The sequence below is a fragment of the Plectrocnemia conspersa genome, unplaced genomic scaffold (assembly GCF_051122295.1).
Source record: "Plectrocnemia conspersa isolate PC_06_02 unplaced genomic scaffold, ASM5112229v1 ptg000005l, whole genome shotgun sequence".
In the NCBI taxonomy this organism is placed as follows: domain Eukaryota; kingdom Metazoa; phylum Arthropoda; class Insecta; order Trichoptera; family Polycentropodidae; genus Plectrocnemia; species Plectrocnemia conspersa.
Window position 1 is genome coordinate 6256864 of NW_028277169.1, and position 19747 is coordinate 6276610.

The 19747-nt window shown below is 34.0% G+C and overlaps 2 protein-coding genes across 2 annotated transcripts; both read left to right on the plus strand.

Annotated features, from left to right (window-relative positions):
- Positions 1-313: 313 nt before the first annotated feature.
- On the plus strand, positions 314-5075 carry LOC148234706 (synaptic vesicle glycoprotein 2B-like). The gene is made up of 11 exons (XM_088185961.1): positions 314-317; positions 919-969; positions 1036-1197; positions 1254-1398; positions 2977-3116; positions 3176-3411; positions 3474-3697; positions 3756-3879; positions 3939-4068; positions 4139-4426; positions 4960-5075. The coding sequence occupies exons 1-11, from the start codon at positions 314-316 to the stop codon at positions 5010-5012; spliced, it is 1557 nt and encodes a 518-aa protein (XP_088042087.1). The 3' UTR covers positions 5013-5075.
- A 6529-nt stretch (positions 5076-11604) lies between these two features.
- Positions 11605-17462, plus strand: LOC148234707 (synaptic vesicle glycoprotein 2B-like). The gene is made up of 10 exons (XM_088185800.1): positions 11605-11765; positions 11830-12030; positions 14195-14357; positions 14422-14603; positions 14666-14850; positions 14912-15069; positions 15235-15391; positions 15452-15726; positions 17117-17244; positions 17330-17462. Exons 1-10 carry the CDS (start codon positions 11711-11713, stop codon positions 17383-17385), a joined length of 1560 nt encoding a protein of 519 aa, XP_088041926.1. The 5' UTR covers positions 11605-11710; the 3' UTR covers positions 17386-17462.
- The last annotated feature ends 2285 nt before the right edge of the window (positions 17463-19747 follow it).

Consider the following 19747-nt stretch of genomic DNA (forward strand, 5'->3'; position numbering starts at 1 on the left):
ATTAATATCCAAGATTTGTAAAAATGCTGGCCATTGATTTGGATGGCAAAGTAAACGCGTCGCCAATGGCAAAATTAGAATCATATTGCGTCGGCGATCGAAGGGCAGTCGATTTGTGCATTTGTTTCTGTGCACATTCAGATTCTGCAGTACCTACCGTCTACCTTCTACTCATCTTCGGCGAACAACAATACAAGAAAACAGTTCGCATGTGATATTGGAACAATATGTGCGTCGAGTGCAAAACCTTCACTCTTATGTCACATGTTCATAGTGCGAGAAGACACTTCGACCCTTGAACGACACAACAGAAATGGGTGAGTTCTAAATTGAAACCCTGAATCGTTTCATTGACTGTGTTGCAGATTAGGCACGACCATACCAATAACTTTTATTCTTTACCTTCACTCTTTCAATAACAATCCTGATATTAAGCCGATTATCTATTTCATCTTTTAATTTAAATCTCTAAGTCCTCTAGTTCTAATTGATGAAAAGCTACTTTTGATCTCATGCTTTCACTGCTCATATGCACAATCGCAGGATAATCAATATATTATTGATGAAGTGTTTAAAAATGTCATATATGAAATGAGTACTTCACATACAGCATCGTGCCTACAACCGTGATTAAATAGCTCTAAAGTGTATTTGTTAACAGCTCTATTAATCACACTTTTAAAACTCAAAATAATACACAAGCGAAGGGTTGATATCGCCAATATTATACACTTTACTTGACACAACGATCATATGCGATTTCCGCGATATCTTCGATATATTTAAGCAGAATTTTACTTTATTTACTCGAGAAAAAATCTCGTGATCGTCACCAGGATGAGTGGATTCGTGCAGCGCATTCTAGTGTCGTAATAATCAAGTGCACGTTCATTGTCGTCTATTTTTGGTGTTTGGCAGACGATGACAAGTTCGAGCGGGCTGACTTTGAGACGGCCATCCAGCATGCGGGTAAATATTCTACTTCTACTTCTTAGGTCTGCTACTTTCGCGATTTATGTGAAATTTTCCTCTCAGGCTATGGAAGGTACCAGGCTCGGCTTCTGGTGGTGTGCGGCATCATCTATGCCACTTGCGCCATGTCTACGACCACCCTGAGTTTCGTTTTGCCTTCTGCAGAATGCGACTTCAACCTCACTTCCAGCGACAAGGGGAAACTGAACGCGACGCCTCTAATAGGTAGGATATAGCTAGCATCGTTTCGAAGCATATTTCTATGGTGTGTTTTTTTCTAGGCATGGTGACTGGTTCCTATATCTGGGGTTCACTAGCCGACTCCAGAGGTAGACGCACTGCTATTCTATGCGCGCTTATTCTAGACTCTGCAGCTGCTGTGATATCTTCCGTTGCTAGCAGTTTTCCCCTATTCCTCGCTTGCAGGTAGCTATCTATTCTGTCTCTGTTAATGTCGTTTAAGAACGGTTGTGCCATTTTGTACTGATATTGTCAGAATGTGGTATGAATAGTGGCTTTCATACTTTTCTGCTGCTTCCTGCTCCCTATAAATACAAGCTATTCTTTATACTCAACTAAATAAAAAAAAAATTTCTTTCCCCATTTTACATATCTCTGCTTTTGAAGAATAACTAAAGTAGTCATTTATTTTTTGATTGGTGAAAGATTTTGGATTGTGCAAATATTCAATTAGTAACATCAATGTCTAGTTTCTTCGATTATATAATTTTTCTTTAATTTTTCGTTGAAATCTTGATATTAGCGCTTTTTTTTCAACCGTTTTAACCAAAAGTATATGGCCCTTTCGGCTGTCAATAATAAATGAGAGACAATTGTCAATAACAATATTTTTAGATTATCGATTCCCATGCGTAATTTATTCTTATCGTAGCGGGTTCTTACATCACTAAAGCAAAGATAAAGCCGCCGGCCGGTTAAAGTAATAGAAAATAGCAAAAAAAATGTTGATCATTCAAATACTTTAAATCTTCCGAAAAAATATGCATATTTTCAAACAACTGACACAAACACCTTCGGATAGATTTCTTATCGGGGTGTCTTCTTTAATCTTTGATTATATTTTGATTATATCATGATTATATTCTCTAGGTTAAATTCATAAATCCTTATTTTTATCTTTCAGTAACATGTCCGACCTTTATTAATAAGGCTCAAATTTAGTCTTAAAATATTATAAACATCTTAAAAACTGAATAACAAATGAAATATTCCATAATGTATTCCAAATTTCTACGCCCAAAGGGTGTAACTTCGCAGCCAGAAAGACGCCGGAAACTTGTAACAAATTTTATTGTATAATATTACATATATATTACAACAAACTATGGTGGGCGAGTATCACTTTTTTCCGAGCACTGATGAAGAAGCTGGCGAAGGGATGATGTCTAGTGGATGATTCTCTGATGTCTCGTAAACTGGCGTGTTTCCTCTTGCTATTCGCCGATGTCCTCTGGCCGTCTGCTGTCTCAGACCGTCTACCATTTGGAGATCGGCCTTAAGTATCATATGTTTGGAAAGCTGTCGGACGAATCATGATCATGCTGCGACCAATTGTTGCACTCGTTTATTCGATCAACGAAATATGTCCACACCTATAGAAAGTGACATTTGCTTGATGGACATATTTGAAGGTGGAATTGTGCGACGAGTTAAATGTAGATAAACAGTGCTTTTTGTTGCCGATGGTATATTGTTTCCGAACCCATTACGCAACAAAGAAATATTTTTTCTCTGCATCGTTTTTGTTTTAAAAAATCATTGTTTCTGATTTAAAAAAAAATATTATTGCGCCTATCCAGTCTTTGAGATTATTGTATGTGGCTCATAGTGGCAGTATGTTTAGCCATCCCTGTTATATAGTTTGAGCAATTATTTTATCTTCGCATTGAACAAGTATTTGCTAAAATTGGTTCTGTCTTAGAAACCCAAGTGAAAACGAACAAGACTGGCATATTTTTTTGTAGTTGACGTCTTTCCCCGCAGGTTTTTCAACGGATTCGGCGTCATCGGTGCCACCAGCTTGGTGTTTCCCTATTTCGGCGACTTTCTCAGCATAAAGCACAGAGATGTAATGCTGTGCAGGCTGGAGGTGTTCTGGACCATGGGCACCATCCTCCTACCGGGTTAGTTCCACGAATTACTCCCAGAAGCTCTCGGGACGACGTTGCGTTTGTGATTTCAGCCGTGGCTTGGGGTGTCATACCGAATCCTTGGTGGTGGTTTGGAAGCGAGAGTCCTCCTGTAGCACCGTGGAGAGCCTTCGTCTGCCTCTGTGCGACGCCGCCCTTGTTAGCGGCCATAGCTCTGACGTTTCTACCCGAAGCTCCTAGATTCCTGCTCGTCGCCGGAAGGAAGGAGAGCGCCCTAGACGTCATAAAAAACATACACTTTGCCAACAAGAACGTGAATGCGTTTCGAGTGAGTGTAATTTAAAATCAACACATCTTCATCGGCTCATCGTTGCGTTCTCTGAAAATCAGGTGACATCATTGAGCAGAAGCAACAGCGATGGAGCCACCACTCCTCCGTCACCGCCAGAAATCAGTCCTCAAGAAAATACAACTCCAGTCTCCAAACCGAGTTTTGGTGCACGTCTGCGCCTCAAAGGTTCAGTGATGTTCGATCTGGGGAAGCAACTATTTAGACCACCTTACCTCCAATATATTTTACTCATGTGCTTCGTAGACTTTGGATTGATGTTTAGGTCAGTGCTATTAATTATAATTGCGATGATAAATAGTACAACGTAACTGCCTTTGCAGCTACTATACTCTAATGATGTGGTTTCCGGATTTATTCGAGAGGTACGGTCAATATGCGCAACTGTATCCTAATGCATCAGCAGGGGTATGTGAAGTCACGTCGATAGTCAGCTTAGATGAAGAGGTAGGTTTTCTGAGCCCTCTCTCGATTCCGCAGATATCTAAATTTACGTTGCTTGCTAGCTTTCCAAATGCGATTCGCCAGTGAACCCTGACGTGTTCGTCCACACGCTCATCGTGGGACTCAGCTGCTTGCCTACTTCACTAACGGTAGGTCTCACCATCAACAAGTTGGGAAAGAAGGTTTTGTTAGGTGAGTCATATTTGCAGTTATCAAATCACACAATTGCACAAAATTGCTAAAGGGTTTTCAACATTTACAGTGTTCATGCTGATAACTTCCGGTTGTGCTGCCGTGGGACTGAACTGGGTGCACAGCTTCGAGCAAAATCTCATACTGTCCTGCATATTCGAATCCATCATCAGCTGCACAGAGGCTGTGCTGTTTTGCGTAATAGTGGAGATCTTTCCGCCCAACTTGGGCGCCACGGCCATGTCGCTGACGGTGACTTGCGGTAGGATAGGTGCCATCGTCGGCAACGTGGTGTTCGGAGCTCTGATCGACTTCAATTGTGTCATTCCGATATACACGTTTGGAACGCTGCTCATAAGTAAGTAGCGACGTTCCATGACTGGAATGGCAATTTTTAGTATGGAAATCTAGGACTTATTGTTCCAAAACTCATTCACTAGTTGGAAAACTTCAAAACATTAGTTTGAATGTTAACTTTAAATGCGAATAGTATTGGAACTGTCTGGAATTCTAAATTTGGCAATTGGAACTTTTGTCTGTCCTATGGCAATTCGTTATCACTCCGCAGATGCATCAGGCTCGGGAGTTTCGGCTCGTGAGCAACTGCAATCCTTACCCAATCGGGGTTTTACGTCGGTACGCTGCGCGTACCGATTGCCAGAGAACACTAAAAAGTTCCAGTCGCCAAAATTAGAGTGCCAGGCAGTTTCAGTATCATCCACATACAAATTTAAGATTAAAACTAGTGCTTTCAATTTTTCTATGCTATCTCAAACCGTTTGTAGTGATTGGGTTTGGATATGAAGTGAGTCGCATACTCTGCTGCTGACTACGACCAGCAGTATAGAACTAAACGCTTGACTTAAATATGCTTTTATTTTTATTTTTCAGCGAGCGGACTGTTTTGTCTGGCGATACCAAAAAGTGAAAGGCCGCCGTCTTGAGAACGAAACAAATATAGTATTTTTTTAATGTATCACGACATATCACTTCATTTTAATTTATTCATCCATTTTAATAATTGTATCGTTTGGAATATTATAGTTATTTTTTACCAATAGATTTTAATATGCACTTTAATTTTAATTTGTGATTTTTAATTATTTATTTATTTTATTTATTTAAATATATGGTATAGTTATGAATTTTATCGTATGTGTTATTATTGTCATATGTATTTACGAAAAATAATACATACAACTGAGAATCTTGCGTGTGAGCAATAGATAGTTTATGTGACCAAAGATCACATACAATGAAAGTGTGAAATGTTTTTAAACAATGTATTTATTTGTTTAGTAAATGTGTATATTTTATTTAAATTATATTAATAAAATCTTAAGATGTCCTTCATTTCGTAGACTTACCTCTTTAATCTCACTGCTATATATGGTCACGTCGTTCGATTCGGCGTAGCTCAACTTAACTCTCGTATACTTCTAGTCAAAAGCAAAGTGGTAGTTTGGAAGTGATTAAGTATGACAGCGTTTTGCCTTACATACCATGTACCTTCCAGTCTTCGATCCACTGATCAATGCAGATGATTCGATTATATTTGTTTAAAGTAGGCGGAATTCGTTCGCGATGTCGTAAGTCCGGCAACAATGGGTAAACTCTGGAATGTGCTACTCGGTGAGATATTCGGTGCTGACCGTTTTGGTGTTTTTGGGTCTTGGTGCATAAATATCCATTGCCTTTTCGTTACAATTCATTGATTTTTTTAAGTATAGACAATTTATCGATACTTAACAATTTTTAACTGCAGACTATAGTGTTTTAAAAAGTCGTAATTGCATCCCTTTTTCTTAGCTTCAGGAGCCATACATGTTAAAAATACGTAGCTATTGCATAATATTATTATAATTATAATAGGCATTTTATTTTCCGCTACTGCTTTTAAGCAATATGGGCATCCTCTTATAAGCCATGGAGATATCGTTATCAATAAATAAAATGTACGGACTTAAAAATTTCGCCCTAATACCGTTATTACCGGTATTGCAAACCTTTGACCCCTGGTATAAGGTTTTGGTTTGTCCACCCCATAAAAACGCAATTGAAAAAATGATATTTACATATATGAACGTATGATTCCATGAATAAACAGAACATGATAAAACACAAGATGAAAAAACAGAACATGTCGAATCAGAACTGTGAACAGCGAAAAACGGAACCACGACAATTCTAAACAAATTAAAAAATATATTTATATATTTCCATATATGACCAGTTAAAAAATAAAAAAGTGATCAATTATTAAAATAATTAAACACATTGTGGCGGCGTTCTGACAGTTCTCAGTGTTGCCACACCACCGCTCAACTTGAAGCGGGTGGTTTATCAACAACTGGTAATATATACATTCTTCCCCTCTCTCTCGCTTTGACTACGGTCTAACACCCCGCGTCCCCGCCACCTCTCCAAAAAGGTCGTTTAATTAAATAGCGCTCAAAAACCACATGCGCTACAACATAAATAATTAAAACAAAATGATCACCATTTAATATTAAATGATCGCCATTTATTAGATAATTGTTCGAAGCCGTCGCTTCCGGACGCGCCCATTTTAAAATGAAACATTCTATAATACATTTAATTTTCTAATCTGTAAATCGTATCGCTCTGTTTGAACGTTGTATAATAATACACGTAAACAAAGGAAATATATTTAATTATAATAATAAAAATAAAAATTGAATTTGCTCCGAATAATTTTCGAGCCGCCGGTAATGAATTCTTTTGTTGTCGACCAATGAAAATTAAGCATTTAAATATTAAACAAAATGGTCGACAGTAACGTGGCAACAGCTATCAATAATTTTGCTACGCGTCAATAATTTTCAATATTTTCTCATGTGCATTGTTAGATTTGACTAAAAATAAATATATTCGGATTGCAAATTAACTAGGTGTGTTATAACTATGAAAATGAAATGTATAAATAATGTGTGTGAAGATTAGAAGAATTAATTGATTCAACTATATACATAATCAAATGTTGAATTCCGAGGCCAAAAAGTGAGTTTTTTCTTTTACAATACATAAACATTATCATTGCTTCCGATTTAATGCAGATATTCGTTAGATTTGACTGAATATAATTACTCGAATTGCAAATAAACCAGGTTCGTTTTAAACGTGAACATGTAATATATATTATACTTAGTACGTATGAAGATTGAGGTTAATGTCGATCAAACCATATAAATGCTAATAAAACGTATCTTTTTATCTATTGATCTTTGGGGTACTATCTTTCACTTTCAATGATTGTGATGTATTCGGTTATTTAGCTGGAGAAATTAGGTTCCATTTTTGCGTAGTTATCTTATTGCTCGCTCATGGCTTCTAAAACATAATTATGAACTCTAAAAATATAATAATTTGACGAGGATGCAAATATTTGCATATGTTTTTTTTTTAAATTAGCAAAGCTATCTGTGTCCAATTAATTATATTGTAAAATGAGCATATTTTTTCACTATGATGTAAATATTTTGAATTGTTATTACACTATTAACTAAAAAAGCAATTCTTCTTAGAAGATTTGATCTTCTAAAAATCTTTTATTAATACATATTAACTTGATGATAAAATTGTCAAACTAACTGATTAACAACGAAACACATGTTTGTCGGTTTGCCGGCGAAAATATTGTATTGTTTCTTCAGTACCTACCTAGATGCTGGGTCGTAAAAATTCAAAACTTTTCTAAATAGTCATTCAATTTGTAAATGCTATCTTGTTGCCACTCTTTTATGACGTACATAAGTAATACTTTGGCAAGACGTGATTACAAAACCAGCTTGAAATGTTTTTTTTTAATATACGTATATATTTTATTTAATTTTGGTGCGGGCCGGATCCGGCCCGCGAGCCGCCATTTGACCAGGCCTGCGGTAGACGATGCACATTTCTTTTATGCATACACCACTATATATTTTTTTATTTTATCAAACATTTCGTGCACACTTGTAATATTTTGACGTATTGGGAAAACCTGTCAATACTAAGCTATAATTAAATATGCAATTTTCAAGATAACAATTTTAACTTGATATTTTAACTATATTTTAATTTAAATAAAATACACAAATATGTATGACGCACAACGAAATGTTATATATTTTTCCTATTGAAACCGCTTATATCTGCTAATGAAATAGAGAGCGAGAAAAGAAGGGGAAGGTCTTACGTTCGCTAACTACAGTCTCAATAGTCAGCAGATAAACAAATATTCGCAGAAATCACGTGAAGAATAACAAATCACAAACCGGTGACTAATTCTTTGCAGTACAAAATAAAACCTATATTACCATGAGTCTGAGGGATGGATAAAGCGTTGATGCTCTCATAAAATATTGTTATATTATATATGAAGCTAAAAACCGCAGTATTGCGTTTGTACCAGATAATATAATTATTGTTCGCGCGTCAGAGCGTACGGGCGCCGTATGGGGAATACTAACTTTCGACCGCCCTCTACCCTTGACCTTACATTTGTCATATTTCAAAATAGCACTAGTTGCTACACTAGATAAATTATCAATTATATATTTTTACCGCGATTCAACGACTTATGTCACGCGATGTTTACACAGAATAAACACGACAGTACCCATCTTTCCAGACGATGGTGTCACATGGGATTACTACAAACATTCCCACAATTCGTCAACGTTTGATGATATGCTTTTTTTTAAGCATCGCTTAAGCAAAGTAAATAAATAAGAGCATCGCGAATAGCCCGTACGTTCGCTAATTTATAACGTTTGACAAACAAACTGAGCGAAACAACGTTGATTTATATCCTAGCAAACATAATCAGATCGTAAATTAATATAACCTAGTGTTTGCACTTTTTATTTATGGCGACACTTTTACTGTCATTATTTATTAATTAACACAAAAATACACCAGATTCACCGGTAAACACATTAAGCATTCATATAATAATTGTATATCGCAATAAATGTTTGAAAAAGGAAATATTCCCCGATTGCCAAAAAATGGCCAAATTAACTCCTTTATACAAAGATGACGATAAAAGGATCACTAACGATTATCGCCATATATCTGTTTTACCAGTTCTATCAAATTATTTTGAATCAATTCTAACCAATAGATTTTTTTTTTAATAAAAACATAGAGCCTATAAGTATGTATGAAAAAAAACCTTTCAATAAATGCATAAGTAAGATATTGTTCACACCTTAATAAATCACCCTCAAGTGAAACTGTTATTTAATACTCGGCTTGTTTTGAAGCAAAAAACTATTTTTATGACATATTTTATATTTTTAGCGAATATTACGAGTCTCATAAAAGCTTGTTCGGGGGTCCGATCAATTTAATATAAAAATTGAACGGACTTGTTTTAAAGCAAGAACCTATTTTTTTACATTTTATTTCGATGCACGTTTAGCTTCTAAACGATTTTTATTAAGCAAACTTTTTGTAAGACTTGATCTGACGGAGCTTTGAATTTGTAAGGTATTAAATTCACTACCATTTTGCAAAAAAGTGACATATTATTTTTTTTAGCAAATATTATAGGGTTGCTTAAGAATTGTTTATTATTACAAAAATTCAATTTTTTGTCATTAACATTTAGAAAATTTTAAGTTTTATAAAAGTTTGTTTGAAGGACCGATCGACTTAAACCAGGGGTCGGCAACCTTTTGAGACGGAAGAGCCAAAAGTTACAATTTACAAAATTTCCCAGTTTTTAAAGAGCCACTAACATTTTTATTTCAATATTATGGTATTTGATTAGGATTAGGTATATACATTTGATTTTTGCTTTAAAATAATAGCTTTAAATATGAAATAATATTTATTCATATAATACCATTCATATGCACCAACAACTAAACAAACAGAACAGTGTTGCCACTTTTCAAAAATGTCAGCTGTTCGTATACTATCTACTCCACTTATTCTCACTGTTCTCTGTTGAGTGTTTTTATCCTGTTTAAAGTTTGTTTTGCAGTATAATCTTTTTTATGAGTTTTGAAAATAAAATAATTATTAATATTTTCGCATGGAACTGGAGAGCCGCATCTTGACGTCAAAAGAGCCGCAGGTTGCTGGCCCATGACTTAAACAAAACCGCGATATGAATTCACCCAGAATTAGAGATCATCATACTTACAGGTCAAGATTTTTAATATAATTGTCCTATTTAAACGTGTAGCTAATATTTTATATGTTAATTTTACGCTCGAAACAAATATTTTTAATCTAATAGCCTAATTAATAAAAAAATATTATTTTATAAGTTGTCATTCTAAATATTATTGATTAACCAGGGCCAGTTGCACAAGCGTTCACCTGGGGCGCCACTAAAAGCTAGAGACCTCTCAAAATTATCCTGTAGAACTATCGAATATTATTTTAAAATAACCTTTATATATTTAAATTTAAAAATGCTGTAACACACCTATTTATAATTTACTTTAAAATTATTTTTGACAAAATGTCAATTGTCCTGACATTCCAAAATCGAAAAAATTAAGTTGTTTTATTATATTTAAGATAAGTAATTGTTAAATATATTAAGACAGTAATGTTACATTCAATAAAAAAGGATTGCACTATAATTTAATGTTATATGTTTAATGATAAAGGGTTGAAAACAATTAATACTTATTTATATATTAAAATTAAATTAAGATAAACGTGACAGGTTATCCCAATACGTCACAATAGTCAAAAATAATTTATAGTATTATAGCAGTAAGCAATCATATATATAATTAAAATACAAAAAAAATGCATGGTAACATGCAATTTATATATTTTACCCTATGCACCTCACCGCTTTACTATGTACACTTTTGATAACTAGCGTTGTATTCTTTGTTCTGTGGTTACCATACAGTTGATTTCACCGCTGATATTTTTTACCTTGATCTTTTAGGTCTGAAATACGAAAATTTATTGAATATCTGTAATACCATAAACAACCATTAAGTAGATTTTAATTACTATAAATCTTATAATAAATATTTAAAAACTTTTATTTATGTGCGACACATTAAAAATTATTGAAGAAAAAGAGGAAACGGAATAGTAACAAAACGAAAATTAAAATAATATATTATTTTTTTGAAATGAGTCGCATATAATAAAGAAGATAGGAATTTTTAATTTATATATTATATTGTATTATTTTGTTTTTACTGATATAATATATCTCATAGATAACATTTCATATTTATAGTTTGTCATTATTTTTCACCATAAGAAATACACACGCATCCAATTCGACAAAATAAGCCCTTTCAACATACGTCAAAGTCTCTCGCATTTATCATATAAAAGGGTCCGCAAAGACCTTGACTCACTATTAAGTGAAACAAAAAAAAAGATTTAACGAACAAAAACATTCTTTTACAGATTTTAATCTAATGAGAGTCCCTCGACTATCGGCGCCCCTGGCGACCGTCAAGTGCTAGCGTCTCGCTACGCTACTGTCTTAAGGATTTGAAGCTTCGCGACCGTTAATATATAAAGAGCGGCGCTAAAGTGCCCTTGCATTGCCAGTGACGATGCACTCCAATCAGATTCACCCGTCGACCTTGACTCTGACGGCGGACTATTCGCTTTATCTTGCAGTTTGTCAGCGAGCAATGTCATGTTAGCCGAAAAGACCCTGGATTCGGTCAAGGTCGAAAAGAGTCAGGAGAACGGTAAGAGATCGACGTGAGCCCAGACGGTCAACTGTCCGAGAAAAACTCGAACCTTTATCTTCAGGAAAGGCGTTCGACTTCGAAGAGGCGATTTCCGCTTCCGGTTTCGGCAAGTTTAATATCCTGCTCCTGCTATGCGCTCTTCCTGGATTCATGACGGCGGTTTACGTCACTTCTTCCCTCTCGTTTGTCATCACGAGTGCAGAATGCGATCTGGGATTGAACGTGACGGACATGGGGACTCTCAACATCGTCACATACACAGGTTAGTATTGTGTTTTTTTTTAATTTTTCCTCAGGATCTCTCGTTAAGGACTAGGGCATTTGATACCCATATGTGAGTCTTTTATATTAGTTATTTAGTATAGAAATATTAGAAATAGAATATAAAAAGTACATATTTAATACATTGTAATAAAAACAAGTATAGATTTATTCATATGAAATATGAAAACTCAGTATGAAATACCCAGAGAGTCTCATAAAACACCTTTGCTCGTCTTTATTGTAATTCATAAAGATAATTGTTGAAGTTAGCGCTGCACAGAAAAATAATTTTTAATTATGCTAAAAGTTATTGATCATTAGTGCCTTATAATTATTTTTAATTGCCTAAGAACGAACGAAATACGTTCGCCTACTAACTAAAAGGGCACTCCGATTTTAGCGCCCCGACATTAGCGCACCGATGTTAGCGCGCAGTATTACCTCGACTATAATGAACAGGACATTAGCGCGCAAAATAAATTTATTTTATATTTTTTAATACACATTTAGAGAAATCTACATACCTAATATAACTTTTCTGCTAAAATTACATCTTATTTAAGATTAATTGATACTTTTAAAAACCCATCCATAAAAATTTCATCGATTTAAAATTTTAATGATTTCCAAACTGCTTATGGTAGCAATTTAGATATTTATGAAAAATACACGAGAATACCTTTTTGACATGTAGTTTTGAATTGAACAATTGTTTATATAATACGCAAGTACCTTGTCATGTATGTGTTTTAATTTTGTAGAATAATTGTTTTAAATTTATTAGTATTGTATTTAGTTTCTTAATAAATATAAAAAAAACAATAAATCGCGCGCTAACGCCGGTGCGCTAACGTCAGCCGCTAACGTTAGCCGCTAAAATCGGCGCGCTAAAATCGCCGCACCACATAACAATTTAGACTTACGTATATGGGGATTATTATCACGCACTTAAGCACCCCATGCTTAGTCAATTTCTATCGTATTAGATTTTTATACAATAATTACAATACTGATTGATTAACTTAAATTTTACCATCTCTATATTACTTATTTATCATTATGAATGATGAAAAATAAAAATACATAATGTTAAATAAAATATATAATAAAATCAATATTCTTATAAAAAAATCATTGCATCGTCGCTAGAGGGCATATAATATAAATGCAATTTTATTTTATTTTATGAATTTATTTAGTTAATATAGCTACCTGTTTTTACACTAAGCAAATATAATTAAAACATACATGTAAAATATAATATAAACACAAACAGAATATAAAAAAAATATTATAATTTATGTGTTTTTTCAATCCATTGAGAAAGCTAACTACATTTTAATTTTTGCAGATTGCCTTATGAGTAATATTATGAAAATTCACACCTCCATACAATATTCCCCTGGCCGTACTTCATTTCTTATACTTATCTATCTTTCAATTATATATATTTATTGTATTAAATCTTATGTTCATCTTTATTTATTATTAAATACCCATAAAAATACTCCGGTAACTATTTTTATATTATCTAATATATCTTTATAATTAATAATCGTACATATATATGTATATTATGTTTAGCCTTATTTATATTATATTTAATTCGTTATTAAGTTTATCTACATTATCGCCAATAAAATAAATTAAAACAGTTCTATAATAAGGGTGGGCCTTATTTTGATTTGTTCAAAGAACGAATTCTGCGAATTTCGATCATAGTAGATACCGCCGATTAACATTATATTCATAAACGAATTTCGTATGGGTAAATTCATTTTTTTGTTGAGAAGAAGCGTCTCATTTTCCCACATTTCGAAACAAAATAAAGGACCACGGATTTTGGAGCGGACTAGCTGTGTTGTTAAAGTACACAAATAGTTTATTCAGTGTTTTTTCAAACGAATATTTTACGAATGTCAGATAGTTGATAATCGGGCAATTAATTCGAATAATTGATTGAGAACTCTAGCAACAACCGATCATTTATCTTATAATGCAGTTTCTGTGAAAAGTTTTTTCTCTGAATTCCGATTGTGGTTTTCTCAGAATGTTTTTTGAAATAAAAAAACTTTTCATTTTTCACCTTTCCTATACAAGGCAATATGCTAATTGATCGTATTTCCTCAACCTTTTCACTATTTTTTATTTTCATATTAAAGGAATGCTGATGTCTGCCTTGATGTGGGGATTTTTATCAGACACTTTGGGCAGAAAAAAGATCATGGTATGGGGATTTCTAGGATTGGCACTATGTGAAGTGTTCGCTTCTCAAAGTCAAAACTATTGGATGTTAGTCATGTTTAAGTTTTTGGCGGGATTTATGTGAGTTATATCTATTTTATATAGTACGCATAATGATAAAATAATTTAATCTAAAATATATCAGATTCAACGGTCCGTTTGCGGTGCTCATCTCGTACCTGTCCGAGCTCCATTCGTCGTCGCTCAGAGCCAAAGTACTCTTATACATCGGAATATTTTACGGATTCGCAAACATTAACCTGCCTCTGTTGGCTTGGAGCGTCATTCCCAACGAATGGAACTTGTCGCTATTCGGCGGATTTTACGGTGAGCTCTTCGAATCGACTAAATCGGTATAACTAATCTGATAAGATGCTCTTGAATTTTAGAACTGCATTCTTGGCACGTGTTCCTACTGTTGACTACGATTCCGCCGTTGGCCAGCGGACTGGGTTTCGCCATGATGCCAGAGAGTCCCAAGTTCCTCATGTCTAGAGGAAGAAACGATGAAGCGTTGGAAGTGTTTAGGATCATCTACGCCAGTAACAGCGGAATGCCTCCGGATACCTACCCGGTAGATTAAAATATGTCCATGTATTTTTATATTCTCCTCTGAAATGGTTCTCTGTTCGTAGATTAAGCGGTTGATAGACGAAACTTCCGGAAGAGGAGAATCTCCCAGAGGATTAGCAGCTCTGAAAGCTGGAGTTTCTCAACTGAAGCCTCTGTGCCTACCGCCGCATGTCTTTAATCTACTCTTAGTGTGCTTCATCAATTCCATCACCATGTTGGGGTATGGCGCTTTATTCTTAAACTGTCCTTTTTAGCATAATACAAGATCTTGTTCAATTCAATTCTAGAAATCTTGTTTTTGGTTTGCCCTGGTTTTTATTTCACTTCCTAGCAATGTTTAGCAATCTAGTAAAGCATATTATCTTAAATCACGATTACATTTCAGCGGTAACACTCTCAGACTGTGGTTTCCTCAAATGGCCACCATAGTAGAAGACTACAATTCAAAGAATGCAGAAGGCACTCGCATGTGCAGTATCATTGACTCTCATATATACAACAAAACTTTCACTGTCGAAGCTTACGTCGAAGACTGTGTCAAGGTTTGTCCTTCTGAGATATGTAGCGGATTTTAAAATATGCATCACCATCTACGATTACAGCTGGAGACTGGAGCTGAGACGTACGTTAACAGTATGATAATCGGGGCTGGAACTTTGGTCACTTACATATTGGGTGGTTTGCTTATAAATTCACTCGGCAAGCGGAAACTATCATCTATCGGTCTCATCTTGGCCAGCTTCACGGCCATGGCTCTGTACTGGTCTACCAATCTGTTGGAGATAGTGTCCTTGTTCACCATCTTCGTATCTGCTTCTAGTTTGAGCGGCAGTGCCTTGTCCAGCGTGATTGTAGATTTGTTTCCTACTTCAATAAGGTGATGTATAATGTATTTAAACACTAATTATTAGGAGCTCACTCAACAAAGGCGCAATTCAAAATAATAAATTAAGAGCACATTGAGCGCATGGGTCTTGTCGTTGTCAGGGTTCGGTTATTGAATGGTGGGAGTAAGGGTTGCAATAAAAGCGGTATTGTTGAGAGACAAAACAGTCAATATTGGTATCACCGGTATTGACATTATTCTTAATATTTTAATTAATTGGTAACAATATATAATCCGGGTCATTTAGAGGGAGAGCAGGTGAGTATTTGCCCCCCCCCCCTTAAATTTGCCCAAAAAATGCATGTCACTTAATGAAACACTATGAAACTTAATGAAATAGAAATATTAAAAACGACCACTGACTGTCCAACTTTTGCCCCCCCCCCCCCTCTAAAATCTAAAAAAAGAGTCTTAAATCTATCCTGAAAATATTTTTTTAAATATCTCATTTTAGTAAAATTGTATAGGAATACATTTTCACCGGTAGATATGTATTTTTAACGCAAAGATAAGTTATATTTGTGCTCACTGAAATTAAACCATCTCTATATATTTTATAGCCGTATCAAATAAATTATTTTGTTCTACTTTAAACCGCTTTTAGCATCTAAGTTATTCCAATTTTGGACAATTTCATGAAAATTTGGTTTATAATGAATATAAGTTGACCTGATTTTAAAAATATCAAAGGATGACACTAAAAATAAAAATGCCATATTGAAAATTTTTGTTCAAGGAGAACAAATTTCTGCGGGAGTTAAAAAAGGATAATTTCGTTAATTTTTGCGTATTTAAGAATGCTTCGGGAGCTAAAGAATGTTACTTCGGACATTTTTGTTCAAGGAGGACGAAGAAGGACAATAAAGGACAACATTTTTGAGAAGAACAATCATCCTTAAAGGAGGACGTCTGGGCAATTTACATAATAGCATTCATTCTTATGCTCAATCAAGGACTTACATTACAATATTCATAATTTAATGTACATCAACAATCGTAACATTAACTACCTTGGAACTTTTTAGCGTTGATTGAAATATTGATTATTTACAAATTTTACACACGTCTCTTAAAACACAAAAGCTGGGAATTGGTTGTCAACTTCGGCGCGCACACTTCGAACGTTTGGATAAAGTCGCGTCCAGCGACAATAAGCGTGCAACCAAGGTAACCAGACGTCCTTATTTAAGAAAGATAGTCCTCCTCAAAATGTTTATCCTTCTTTGTCCTCCTTGACAAAAAAAAATCAAAATGATCCCTTTATATTGCAATCCCTAGGCGGGAGTATAAGAGCGCGTCGCGTGTTGAGTTTATCTTTATTTTTCGTATGTTTCGATATATATCCTGCCGTAATTTTTAAATTATGATACTTTATGAATAGAGCAATGGCTGTAGCAGTATTCCTGATGCTCGGAAGATTGGGAACGGTTACTGGAGGAATAGCTTTTCCCTATTTGCTAAGTTTGGGATGTCTAGCTCCTTTCGTTTTTATATCGTCGCTAATGTTAGGTAATCTAATGAACATCTTTTTGTAACTAATGCATCATCCCAAGAATGAGATAATATATATATATGTATATATTTTTATTTTCAGTTACCAGTCTTCTGTGCTATGTGATACCAAATACGACTATGAAAAAGTTGGAGTGAATTGCTCACTGATTTATATGACAAGTAAAATAGTTTTGTAATTATTTTTTATAAATATATTAATATTAATTAACAAATGTTATTTCATTATTATTCCTTTCAATAAATCCCATTAAAGATACGGTTAAATCGAATTTACCGTAAATCTGAATAATTGATAACGGTAGCAATAATTGACATTGCCTCTCGTAGATTATATCTATTGTCATTTATAAAAAAAATATGTTCCGTCGTCTTCCTGAATTAATATTTCATTCACTGTTAAAATATTAAAAATATCAAATTTATCATAAACTAGTTACGTACTAGTTAAAAAATAACGATTAGTTCATAAAATTAGCATAAGAAATCGAAAGTTTTTTCATATTGATTAATTATTCAAGATTAAATTAAAAAAATAAAATTCGCCTATGACGGGTGAGAATAATATTTTTGTATTTTAAAAAACTAGACAGTATGTTGTGAAATAAAAAAAACCTTTTTATCAATTTTAAAGCATACATTGTAATTCTTTATCATCTTGTTAGTAATGCGTCATCAATTTTCTACATATTTGCTTATTACCATACCATAAACGTCTCGACAGATAAACATAATAAATTAATTAATAAAAGTAACATTATACACAATAAATCTGCTTAGCAATCAAACTTAAATAAAGAGAGAATACGGATATGTTTGTCTGTCGGTGTTCGACAAGGTTACATATTGTCTCTGCGATATTTTAAAATACGTTTTGAAATAATTAAATCATATGACAACAAAATAGATAATTAAATATATTCATGTAGTAATATAATTATATTCATGTAGTAATACAAAAAAAAAACATGTTCATGAAACAGCACGTTCCGGTGCATTCCTGCCCCATTACACCACTGATCAGGACCTCTTCTAGCTATTTAGTCATAAAACAGAAGTCTAATTCGTCACGGAGTCTATAACGCATTTAAAAGCAGTCGCTGTTAACCGTTTCTTTACTGTGATGTACACTAAGTGTACATGTCATCTTATTAAGTGTATATCTCTATAAATATATCAAATAAAATGTTATTATTTTAGGTATCCGTCCACAATAAACTTGCATATTAAATCAGACAATTATCGTAAAGCGACAAAAATAAATATAATGTAAATATTCAGAAATGCAGTCAAACTTACAAGTGTTGCCAGTCGGAATTTTCTCTTCGCACTGTTTGCGCTGTTCGCGTACAGAGCTTTACAGTACTATTTTTTGTAAATAAATATTTGTACGTTTAATTCTGTATTTATACAGAATAATTGTGTTGCTACTTAAATTACAATAGTTGTTTCAACTTCGACTATAATTATAATGATTAATTCGGAATAATATTTGTGTTTTTCTAATTTTAAACGACTAACTTTTACCCATTTTTATATGTACACATAGCTCACATCACCGGAGCTCGTAAGGAGAAGTCTACGGCAAAAACTATATATCATTATAAAAAGTAATAGTTTCACTCGCGTTAAATTTTTTTTACTGTTAAAGAAAAAATGGGTTTCTGCGTTTAAAAAGAAACACCGTAGAAGTCTACTTAACGGATTATATACGCGACATAAATCATTAAGATTAATGGCCTTAAGAGTAGATGACGCACGTAACCGTTTTCTATTTGTCTTAACGGCCAACATCAATATATATTTGTAGAAATTCGCCACCATTCTCAGATTGTCCCACTCTTCAAGGCATTCAAACTTCAAGAAATCTGCAACTTGGATCGCAACCGTGAGGAGGCCAATTCAACTTCGGACCAGCAAAGATCGTTTTTCTCTTCTCGTTTGCTAGTGCAGCTCAACGTGCGATATACAGAAGCGTACTCAAGGGGGCTGAAACATTTGACCTAAATTTCTACAATAAACCCGTTCACTATTCGTCAAAGCTGCTCTTATCAAGCATAGAAAAGGGTTTTCGTAAAGACTTGGACTCACTTTTTACTTTAAAATTACAATACAAAGCTCAATAGCACGGTCTTAACCCTTTGAGTAGTGAGTTATTGAAGTGAGTTAATTTTACATATTTTTCCATAATTATTCTGTTATTATTTATTACATCGGCATAAGAATGTCATCGTTTTGTAATGTTATTAAGTTGTCCAGTGTATTTTTTTAAATATCTTGAGAATAAATATGAATGACATTTGCAAGTATTTTGTATCTCTATTTTTTCAATGGTTGAACATTAGTGACGTAATTACCTTTGCTTGCTTTGCTTTAAAGCAGTGAAGGCAAACAAACTAAAGTTGATTTATGACAGAATTTTAGTCATTGGTAATATGGCAGAACGCATCTGTAATTGCGTCATAAATGCTTCTCTCTCGAATGATAAGACGATGGTTTG